Source organism: Monodon monoceros, unplaced genomic scaffold, assembly GCF_005190385.1.
Source record: "Monodon monoceros isolate NGI ecotype Baffin Bay Population unplaced genomic scaffold, NGI_Narwhal_1 Super_Scaffold_12, whole genome shotgun sequence".
Lineage (NCBI taxonomy): Eukaryota > Metazoa > Chordata > Mammalia > Artiodactyla > Monodontidae > Monodon > Monodon monoceros.
The window spans coordinates 158,688,500-158,700,122 of NW_021703768.1; the positions used below are offsets into that span (position 1 = coordinate 158,688,500).

Here is an 11,623-nt window from a genome sequence, read left to right on the forward strand (position 1 = left end):
GGTTTTAGGAAGACCATACAGTGCCATTTTCATCACTCCTTATCAAGGGTCCATAGTATCATCCTGACTTATCACTGATGTTGACCTTGGTCATCTGGCTCTAGGCAACGTTCATCAGGTTTCTACAGCTCTTTTCCTCCCCTTTCCATACCTTAACAAGACACATATTAGTGGAGGTATAGGTCTGGGCAGCCTGGGAGCACAATGGCCACCCTCCTGGCCTGGAACCCCACACCAGCACCTCATTGTCCCCATCCGCCTTCCTGAGGACTGGCATGTAGAGTGATAACCCACGCATAACGTTACAAATCTTTAGGGTCCAAGTTTGAATGGACAAATCCAGAGAATCCTACAAAGGAATCCTTGCTGTTTTTTCAAAGAGCTGCTCCTAGCATGGAAGTTAGACTGAGGCTCCTCCCACAACCCAGGCACAAATCAGCTCCCAGTGTGCTAGTCAGCACTGCAGTAACCACAGGGAAGTTTTGATGGGACAAAGCTAAGCACATGGGCAATTTTCCCAGCCTGCACTGACTGCTAAGACAGCACCAGCGCCATCAGACTATGGAAATATGTTTACAGCTAAAAGTAACGGTCCTGGGCTGCACTGCCCCCATTTCAAATGCTCAGTAGACACATGAGGCCAGTGGCTGCCCCTGCAAACAGCACAGATGTAGGACAGTTCCACCGGCTGGCCCCACGTGACAGGTGGACAACTCGACTCGCCTGGATCACGTGAAGTCTCACGGACCTCTGCCTCAGCCCTGGACATTTGGAGATGATACTGAACACTGTGTATTGGAGCGTAAACAATGGCCTTGCTCACCGGCACAGGGAGTCCATTCTAGCCTGAGAGGATGGAGAAAGACCATGGACATGCATGCACGATCACCACCATATCAAATTTATTATTCCAATGGCACTAATACAGCTGGAGGTGCTCATGGTGACACTGCACAGGATTTCCTGCCTTCTAGCTTCTGTCCAAAGAGAACATCTACCCGCTTGTTCCTTCCCCCTTTCCGGAGGAAAATCCACTACGGGCCATTTACCCAAATAAACCTCTTAATGCGTTTATTTTTAACTTTTTTTGGACATGTGAATTTCCCTCTTAACAAAAAAGCTTTGGGTGTCCCATCTCCTCCCCCATCCCTACCAGCCAGATAAGTCCCTGCTGTGAGGGCACTTCTGTTGCCTCTGAAATCTAGAAATAAATATCGAAAGAAACGGCATCAAGTGTTCATGTTGAGCGATGGCACGGAGTGGGCCCCAGAAACTTGTCAGGCAGAACATTACTGGGTCTGGACAGCCTCAAGGTGTCGTGGAGAATGTGGGGCTGTTGCTGTGGTCACCTGTCCCTGGGCGCAGGGGCTGCGCCGAGTCCCACCAGGCAGCGGGCTGCGGGGAGGCTGCCTACAACTTGTCCAGGAAGTTGTCCAGGGCCGGGATGCCTTCCTTCAGGCCTTTGCGCTTGCGCGTCTCTGCCACCACCTGGCTGGGGCGGCTGGTGCTGTCGAAGGGGTCACCGGGCAGGATCTGCCAGTGGTCGAACACACACTGGGGAAAGGCCTGGCCGCCCGTGTTGGACCTCAGGTCAGCGGTGAAGCCTGTAGGAGGCACAGAAACGGCGCTCACCGGGCAGCCCAGGCAGCCTCATGGCTCCCTGGCGGAGGCCAGGAGGGGAAGGTGGGAACACAGGCCCACACCAGAGGATCAGAGTCCGGACTACCTGGCTCATGTCCGATGCCAGGCCCATTATCCCATCCCTCACCCAAAGGCTCCCTCAAAGGCTACTGATTAGTAAGTGGGGCAAGGCTGGCCCTTCCTGGGCCTCTGGTCTCCACCTGCTCCTTCTCAGGATGAACCAGGGCTCCAGCACAGCTTCTCTGCAGGCTTTGCTCTTAGATTTACAGGCCCAAGGACCTTCCCCCTAATTCAACAGTCCAGAGGCCCAAATGAGAAACAGGGCACCTCCTCCACAACTGCGATGCAGAAAGCAACAGCTCCCATCAGACCCACCCTGTGCCATGCACAACAAGAAAGAACTGGGCCCCTGGGACTTCCCTGGTGGCGCAGTGGTTAAGACTGCGTTCCCAATGCAGCGGGCCCAGGTTCAATCCCTGGTCAGGGAACTAGAGAGCCCACATGAATGCCGCAACTACAAGTTCGCATACCACAACTAAGGAGCCCGTGAGCCGCAACTAAGGAGCAAGCCTACCGCAACTAAGATCCAGCCCGACCAAATAAATACTAAAAAAGGTGAGAAGAAATGGGTCCCGTCCTAGACCAGATGGGCTGAATGTCTGCTGGGCTCCACCCCAAAGGCAGCAGGCATCTGAGGACCACACCAGACTGGCACTTACCAAAGGACTCATTGACAGGCAGGTAGGCCTTCACAACAAACATGGGGGTGCCGGCCACCTGGGTCTCCTCAAAGACGTGGCCCCGCTTCCTGTTCAGGACACCATAGATACCACCAACCACTTGTTCTGGACACTGTCAGGCAAAGAAAGGCTATTAGCAACTGTTGGGCAGGGTGGGACCGGGAGCAGCAGCTGGGGGGGCCAGGCCTCCCCACCTGGATCTCCACAAGATAGATGGGCTCCATGAGCCGGGGCTGGGCAGTCAGCACGCTGGCGTACAGGCAGCGCCGGGCCGTGGGGATGATCTGGCCGCCCCCGCGGTGAATGGCGTCCGCGTGCAGTGTCACATCGTGGACGTCGAAGCGCACGCCCCGCATGTTCTCCTCACACAGCGCCCCCTATGGAGGAAGGGGAACACCATCAAGAAACCGCCTCTACTGCAGCTCCTGAGAACAGGTCAGCCAGAACTGTCTGTGCCAGCTCCTCCAGGTCTCACCGACAGGGGCCACCATCTCGGCCTCCCTAGGGTCCCCTTCCCAGGAGGCAGGACCACAGCCCCACCTTGCCAACAGGGAAACAAGGACAGGAGGACGCCCCAGTGACAAACCCACCAGAGCTGTGCCTGAGCAGCCCCTCACCTCCTTGGTGGCCCACTGGAAGCCGGCCACCACACTGTCCTTGATCTCATTGAGGTACTGCACGCCCTTGGTGATGTCAGTGAGGATGTTGGGGCCGGTGCCATCAGGGCCAAAGCACCAGATCTTGCGGGCCTCGGCCACGTCCCACTCGTACTTCTCGGCTAGGTAGCGGGCCCGCTGCTTGAGCTCCTGGCGGTTAGACACCTCACCCTTGTCGATGTCCTCGGCCAGGCCGTCGGGGAAGGGCCGTGCCTTCATGTACAGCCTGTTGTGCTTATTGGGGGACTTGGACAGGCAGAGCACGTTAGACTCCTCACTGACGGTCTCTCGGTACGAGACAACTGGGTCGGATTTCTGCAAAAGGAGCGCGCAGGTCAGGTCAGGTCTGCCACAGGAACCAGACACCTGAGAGGCATCTTAACAGACGGTCTTCCTAATAACGAGGCCCACTTAACAGTGGCAGTGGCACAGAAAACAGAGTGAGTTTGATCTGACGCCACAGAGCCATGCATGTCTTCTGTGTAAACATGAGGTGTGCAGCTACTCCCTTGTAGGAGGAAGCCCACTGCCAAGAGGGCTGGTGAAACAGTGAAACTCCACATATGCGGTATTAACTGGGGGAAAAAAATCTCAAAAGATACAAGTGCTAGGCCTAACCCCACACCCCAGCATATTAGTTTTCTAACATAGAGAACAATGGGGAAAAGCTGTCACCATACCTGAAAAAAGAAAATTTCATTCCTGTAAGTAGAGAGAAACGAAAAGACAGAAGCTTAACAAAGAGAACCACACGTAAAGAAACCCAAATCCACGTCTGAGAACAGACACAGATCTGCGCTCAGTTCTGTGGGGAAAAAAAAAGGAGAATGGAAACCAGAACGCACCAGCTGGGCGTGGGGCCGGCTACGTAAGCCTCAGTGTCTGCACTTCCCAAGAGCTTTGTAAAAAATTTGTTAAGAAGCAGACCGCTCACACTCCAGCCTTGCCAACGCATCTAAGCTGGTGTCACGACAGCACATATCACCTGGCAGTAACGGATGGAAGGACAGAGAACTGAGTGGCCCAGTCAATGGGCCCCTCAGAGCCCAGCCTGGACCCAGGGCCCTGCCTTGCCCTCCGTCCTGGGGACAGCGGGCCTCCGGCCACCAGAGCAGCGCCAGGCCTCACCTTGATGGGAATGCAGGCGTGGTCCTCCTCCAGGTCCTTGAGGCAGATCTCCAGATGCAGCTCCCCGGCACCCGCGATAATGTGCTCCCCAGACTCCTCAATGATGCACTGAAAAGGGCCACGTGTCAGCCTGAGCACAGACCCCGGGACAAATGCGGGAAACCCAAGGGATTCTAGGGACAGGTAGAAAGCCGGCTCCAAGCTTTCCTCCAGATGGAAAAGGCAGACTCCCAAAATGGGGTTTTGGGGGGAAGACAGCAGGGTCCTCTTTACTCGTTTTCAACATTAACCTTCTGTAAGGACCCTCCATGCACAGGCAGCCTGTAAAGACCCAAGGAGCCTACGAAAGAAATCGGGTTCCTGGGTGGAAAACCACCATTTAAATTAAGGGCAGCACCTCTACCAGGGCAGGTGTACCCAGCACAGCTGGTTTTCTCAACACAGAATCTCTACTTGTGTGAGAAGCCAGCAGAATCCTTCGGCTCAGCCACACCACATAAGCCAACAAACCACCACCGCCGCCGGGGCCCACCCACCTGCACCATGGGGTCCGACTTGGCCAGCCGCTTCAGGCCTTCCACCAGCTTGGGCAGGTCGGCCGGGTTCTTGGCCTCCACAGCCACCCTGACGACAGGGCTCACGCTGAACTTCATCACCCGCATGTTGTGGGCATGCTCGAAGGTGGTGATGGTGCCTGTCTTCACCAGGAACTGGTCCACGCCCACCAGGCCCACGATGTTGCCACAAGGCACATCCTCGATGGGCTCGACGTAGCGGCCCATCATCAGGATTGTCCTGGGGGAGACACAAAAGGCCACAATGCATCGGCACTGGGGTGGCAGATCCCCAAATGACCAAAGACAAGCCTCCTTTGTCTTGGAGCCTGCGGCTGTCTTCTTGTCTGAAGGGGCAGTGCCACCCCACCCTGGGCCAAGCCCTGAATCTATCTTGCAAGCCAGGTCTCAATGAGAGTTTTGGCTCCTGGACACCAGGACAGAGCCACCTGCTCATTAACACGTGCCCTGTGCAGGACTCTGCACCGACCCAGGCCAGACATGCGTGCCACAGGGAAACCGGTGGCACTCGCAGGTCGCAATACAGTCAGGGCCCCGAGGAACTAGCAGGAATGGAGGCTCTTCCCACTACCCACACCTGGACTGGGTGGCCACCCGCCACATGACATCTCTGGGGTCAGAGCCTGCTCTCTGGGTATTTTAAAATGTATGCTGCCACCGTAATTTCAGCCTAACTGCTTCCCAACTCCGGGCTGTGCCTCACTGTGAATCCCTAGTGGGGAGGAGGAGACACTATTTCCTGGTGGGCCTCCCCCGGCCAAGTCTACATTCAGATAACCCTCACCCTTCCCCCTTCACTGGCTTGAGGGATGAAAGGGAGGCTGCTGGGCACCCTCTGCCTCACGGAGCACCTCACCTCTGGATTGGCTTCAGGTATAGATCTTCCTTCTTCCCGGGCGTGTAGTTGGGCCCCATGATCCTGACCTTCAGGCCGGTGGACACCAGCCCTGAGAAGACCCGGCCGAAGGCATAGAACCGACCTTTGTCAGAGGTCGGCACCATTTTGGAAATGTACATCATAAGAGGGCCTTTGGGGTCACAGCTTTTAATGCCTGAGGAGAGAAAAAGGAACCCCCCACAGGGGAAACTGATTCCCTGGCAGCGCTGTCCAGCGTTCTAACCCCAGGATGCAGGCACACCCACGTACCCATGGCGGCCTCGTCGTCCGGGGGCCCCTCGTACAGGAGCTCACAGCGGTACTTCTGGGCCGTCACGGGCGAGGGCAGGTGGATGGTAATCATCTGCAGCAGGGCATCCCCGGCAGGCAGCCAGCGGCGCATCACTGCCTGAGGTAGGGGATGTGAGAGAGGAACAAAAGAAATGACTTGAGAAAGAACCTACAAGAGCAGCGTAAAACACCTGACGTCTCCTACCCACCCCTGCTGGTGACAGAGCTCCTGCTGCTCATACTTCTAACGTCAGCCTGGGCCCAGCGTGGAGCCCTGAGACCCTTACAGCCAGCTGTCTGATTACCTGAGAAAATGGCACTCAAGCTGGGATGGGGACTCACAGGATGGCCGCTCCACTCACCTTCAGAAGTGGTTTGCCTTCTTTGTCTTTATCTTCACTGTCCAACTTGATGTCCAGTTTTTCAATTAGTTTTGCCGTCTCCTCTTTCTTGAAATTCATGATTGCATCAAACACCTGACACCCAAGAGACATGGCAAAGTGGGTTTGGGAACATACTGGAAGCCTGAAGCTACCTGCTTCCTGCTCTGGAGCTTTAAAGGCCATCTTCACTTACCGCCAAAGGCCTGACCCAATTAAGCAAATCACGGGGACACTTCTCGACAGATTGTTAAAAGAAAAAAAAAAAACCCTTTCTATTTTCAGATATCGAGCATACACTCACTAAACTCACAGGCTTGCAAACCCTAGACCCTCCTACCTCATCTCACCTGCTGCCCAGTCAGGGAGGCTGATGGTCCCCCCGATGATGAATATAGCCCAGGGGTCAGGGAGACTTCCCTGTCAGGGTGGAACCCTGAGGGCGTTCTGACCTCATGCTGACTCATCCTTGTCCCAGGAGCTGCCTCTGCAGCCTGGCCCTGCCTTGCCCCACGGCACCTTGCTACTGGCTGCAGCAGGTTGGGTACCAGATTCTCAGGGAGCCCAAGGACAGCCCTGGGGACGCCTACTACATCAAGCACACGCCAGCTCACCTTGAAGATGGGGTCCAGGATGAGCTGGCAGAATGTCCGCGGCAGCTTCTTGCCATCTGGGCTGTTGGCTGACTTGCTGAATTTGCCGTTGGCTGGATCAAAGTACCTGTCAGACAAGACTCAACCCAAGTTAGGGGAATCTGGGGGGATGCAGGTGTGAAGGACCCCACGGACACTTGGGCTATGTCTCCAGCACTCACCGGTCTCCCCATAGCTTCTTCATCATGTCCTCCACCTTCTTGGCCCGCTCGGCAGGCCCCAGCTGACCCTCGCCCTTGGCAGCAAACTTGGCCACGTACATCTCTGCAAACTGCTTCAGAGTGAAGGCCCAGCCGTGAAGACCAGACCCGAAGCCAACAGTACCGAGGACAGGGTCAATCTGAGAGAGCAGGAGGAAGCTGTGAGTTGGGACAGTTGGACACAAACCACATCAATGAAGCCCCCAAGCACCCTGGCCCTCAGACACTGGATTTCTTCAACAGCCGTCAGGTCAAAGTGAAGAAATTTTAGTCATCATGTACAGGGTGCCCAGCTCTGCCCCCATCACGAGGGGGTGTGCGATGATGCCACAGGCACTGCCCCATGCCCCTCTGTTAGCAGGCTGAGCTGCTACCCCACAGCTTCCACCGAAGTCCAGCCTTCTTGCCATTCCAAGGTTCCTGGCAACCTCACCTTCCAACCTCCCAAGAATCCCCAAGAGGCCATGGCTTCACAACAGTGGTTTCCCAAGGGCAGCCCCGAAGGAGAAGACCACAACCCTTCCAGTCTGCATGAGGAATGCTGCCCACCCGGTGGGAGAAGGAACACAGCAGGAAACGGCGATCTGCCAAGGGACCCCGACTTCAGCAGTCAGGCAATCTTACCATGATGTTGCCCATGGGGCCGCTCTCGCCCTCCCCGTAGGTGGAAATGATGACGTTTACATTCTCCACGATGCGCTGGAAGGTCTGGTAGAGCTCCTCGGGCTCCAGCTGCAGCTCAAGCAGGGCCCGGTCCATCTTGTTCATCATCAGCACAGGCTTGATGCGCTCGGCAATGGCCTGGCGCAGCACCGTCTCTGTCTGCACGCACACGCCTGTGGACCAGCAGGGGATGAGGCGTCTCCGTCGGCCAAAGAGGGGACAGCCCCAGGTTCCCCGCCATCCGTGGGGAAGCCTGCTGCTTACCTGACACGCAGTCCACCACCACCAAGGCACCATCGGTGACACGGAGGGCGGCTGTCACCTCTGAGGAGAAGTCCACATGCCCAGGGGAGTCAATGAGGTTGATGAGGAAGCCAGAGCCATCCTTGCTCTGCTTGATGAAGTTCAAGTCATTCTCTGAGAGCTCGTAGAAGAGGGAAATGGCCCTGAGAGATTGGGACAGGTTACCCGGATGGAGGCACACCTCAGCCTGGCTCCTAACCTGTTCCCACTAGCCCTGTGGTCCATCAGGTTCCTGCCCACGGGAGTCGGGGTGGATGCTCTTGATTCTGAAGTGAGGCTGTAATCCAGTAAAAAGCCAGACAGATGCTGCAACCTGTCTCCTCCCCCCACATTACTCATCCCTAGAGATGAACTACAAACTTCCCACACAAGAGCTATCCTATCCAGGGACATTTACCTCTGCAGCACCCTCTGCCGGGAACCACCACCTCCCTGGTACAGGTGCAATGGTACCAGAGTCCACCTGGTTCCTCTCAGGCTCAACACACCTGATTTCAAAGAGCTGCTACACAATCAGGCAAGATCCAGAAACCCCAAAGACTACCTTTCACCCTTCCCTCCCCAGCTGAAACGAGTCTCAGAGCCAATGACCAAGGAGATGTTACCAGATGAAGACAACTGTTGTTACAGCCTTTTTTTTTCCTTTTTTTGCAGGGGAGGGGGGTTTTCTCACCCTCTTAACATCTGGGGCCAGAAAACTCACAGGGGGCCACCATAGGTAAGGCAAGACCTTTAGCAGTATCCTTGGATGCCAGCAGCACCCACCCAGACTTCTCCAGACAATGCCAAGAGCCCCTCGGCCCCCCTCCTCTCCAAATCCCCTTAATACCACCCATCACTGTGCCTCTCCCACAGGAGACAAAGGTTCCCATCTCACTAGCTGAAGCCCCATTGTCCCTCACAGTCCAAAAACCCAACCCCAATGTGCTCATCTCCCCAGAAACCTGTCAGGAAAGGGTTGGCTACTGTCTGTCCTCCCTACCCACCGCCCAAGGACTCAGAGTAAGCACCTCCCCCCCTCCCTGTCCAGAGGGTGCCAAGGCTTTGCTCACGTCGACTTGATGGTGATGCAACGCTCCTGCTCGTCCTTTCGGGTGTCAGTGAAGCGGGTCTCCCCAGCCCGGGCGGAGGCTATGATACCCGCCTTGCACACCAGGGAGTCCGTCAGAGTGGACTTGCCATGGTCCACGTGGGCGATGACGGACATGTTTCGGATGTTGGCCTTCTTGTCCATGATGGCCCGGATCTGGTCTACAGTGAAGTTCACCTGGGTGGGTGGGGGGGGGGGGGGACGACTCAGGATGGCCGGGCACTCCAGGAATGAGGCTTGGCACTGAGACCTTGATCAATAGAGGCTGCTAGGCCATGGCCAGAGAGAGCTGGTCCTGGCACTGCCTCAACTCCCACCCAGATTCTCCTTTCTCTGTTGACACCCCTTTAAAAATGCAATTCACCCCGTCCCTGAAAAGACAGACGCTGGTTGTCACAACCCAGAATGAGTACTGGGGAGTAATTCTCAAAGAGTGACAACAGATTTCCTTTATAGTATATTGGCGTATCTGGGATCCAGCCGAAGTTCCCCCCACTGTGTTGCCACTGGTTATACCCCCAGCCTTCCCCCAACCAAAGGGCCTCTTTAAAATCCAAGGTCACCTCTCGCTGTGCAGGGTGGGGGTCAATCAGGTAGAGCCACGCACCCTGCCCCTGATTCTTAAATATGCCACCCCCGGTCGGGTGGGAGGCTTGCGCAGCCCTAACAGGCACGAGCCTCCACCTCGTAGTTCTGGAATCAGGTGTTCACAACTGGGAGGTACAGGGAGGACCAAGGTTACACAACGTCAGAAGACGAGACACTTCTAAAGGTCTTACTCTTCTCTTCTTTTGCCATTTCCTTGCCTCCCCCGGCTCCCGACAGAAAATCGGACTCAAACTCCCAGCCCACGGGTTACATAAGGCGGCTCCCCTCTCCCCGCTCGCACCGCGGCGCCCGCCATTACAGCGTCTGCCACATCATCATACCCCCGCCCCGCCTCCGCCCCAGCTCCAGCCGGGCCCGGGGTCCTGGAGGCGGCGGCGCCCCCGGAAGCGGAGCTCGGCTAGCAGTGTATCGCGCAGACATGGCGGCAGCCGCTTCCCCAGCCCCGGGCCCGCCGGCCCCGCCGCCGCCGCCATGTCTCCTCTCAGTCAGGGAGACCACAGCTCTCCAGGCCTGGTAGGGCCGGCCCTACGGAGGCCCCGCCGCCGATTCAGGCCGCCCGTTGAACAGCGCTGCTCACCATGGTGGCGGATGGCGGTGGATTCTCCCAGGCAGATCCGAGTGTGGCTAGCCGCGCCGAGGATGGCGGCGACGACGGCGGAAGAGAACGCTGACGTCAACACCCGAGCTTTTATAGGCCGACGCCGGTTGGGCGGGTCATCTGACCCCGCTTCTGGGGCGGGGCGAAGCGACGCCCCGCGCAGGCGCATGGACGGCCTCCCACAGGGTAACCCTTGTGCGTCGGCGCCGCTGCTCTAATATAGAGGGTCTGCGTTCCACACTTGAATTTTCCCCGGGGCGTGGTCCGCCCGGTGCAGGGTGCACGCCTCCCGGATGCAATACTTAGGTGCAAAAAGCCGTTTTAGCTGAGAATATTAACCATATCATAGCAACTACATCAGTCTGCAAAGTGCCAAGCACTCCTATTAAAAGCAGATTACAATATTAATGGGGTCTGTAGATTGCACCAAGGTTAATTTCCTCGGTTTGATGTTAGGTAAGATGACAGTACAGGGGTAAGAGTACTAGGGACCTCTCAGTACCATTTTTGCAACTACCTGTCTATTTACAAGAAAAAAAAAGCTTTTTTAAAGGCAGGTATTAATCACTCATTTATTCCACAAAGACAGATCGAGCGTCTACTATACCAGGCACTGCTATAGGTGTTGTGGATATAGCAGTGAACAAAACACCTTATTAGCTCCACCACTTTAAGTGTTCTTACAGTAGATACTCGTATTTTTCTATTCTTCAGTTTCCTTATCTGCGCAATGGGGTCATCAGTACGACCTCACTGGGGGAGAGTAAAATTCACTAAGTATATGTACAGGGATTAGCGCCGTGCCTGACACAGTTCTCAATACACGTCAGCTATTTTTAATTAGCTATCATTACTATTAATAAAACACATTTCAGGTACTGGTTTGCCCTGTCGCAAGCACGGGGGCTAAGCGCTTTTCTACATGCGCAATCTCATTTTCTACTTCATTTTCTCTCCAGGGGGAGGCGCAGGAAGACTATTTTGCATTTGTGTCCTAATATGACCCTAAGAAACAGCTGTATTTCAGATCTCTGGCTCAAGAGAACGAATTGGCATTCAATTCAGTATTTTTATTCTTGGTAAAGAGCCCAGCTGAATGCCTGGTACACAGTAGGCGCTCATAAGTATTTCTTGCACCAATTAATGATATTCTCATTAGCGTAAATAAACCCCTTTCAGTAAATCTTCCCCTAAATTCACTCTGTCAAAAAGAGGGGGA

General features: G+C 55.4%; 1 protein-coding gene and 1 non-coding gene across 2 annotated transcripts; both read right to left on the reverse strand.

Annotated features, from left to right (window-relative positions):
* Positions 1-880: 880 nt before the first annotated feature.
* On the reverse strand, positions 881-10,464 carry EEF2 (eukaryotic translation elongation factor 2). Its single transcript, XM_029217087.1, has 15 exons — positions 10,384-10,464; positions 9,160-9,374; positions 8,069-8,250; positions 7,766-7,977; positions 7,103-7,281; positions 6,903-7,008; positions 6,271-6,384; positions 5,888-6,026; positions 5,597-5,792; positions 4,702-4,960; positions 4,166-4,273; positions 2,999-3,352; positions 2,576-2,758; positions 2,361-2,493; positions 881-1,604 (listed from the first exon to the last, which is right to left on the reverse strand). Exons 1-15 carry the CDS (start codon positions 10,384-10,386, stop codon positions 1,411-1,413), a joined length of 2,577 nt encoding a protein of 858 aa, XP_029072920.1. The 5' UTR covers positions 10,387-10,464; the 3' UTR covers positions 881-1,410.
* LOC114893514 lies at positions 7,359-7,423 on the reverse strand. The gene has a single exon (XR_003792932.1). It is a non-coding gene; the product is annotated as a small nucleolar RNA SNORD37 (small nucleolar RNA).
* Positions 10,465-11,623: the final 1,159 nt, after the last annotated feature.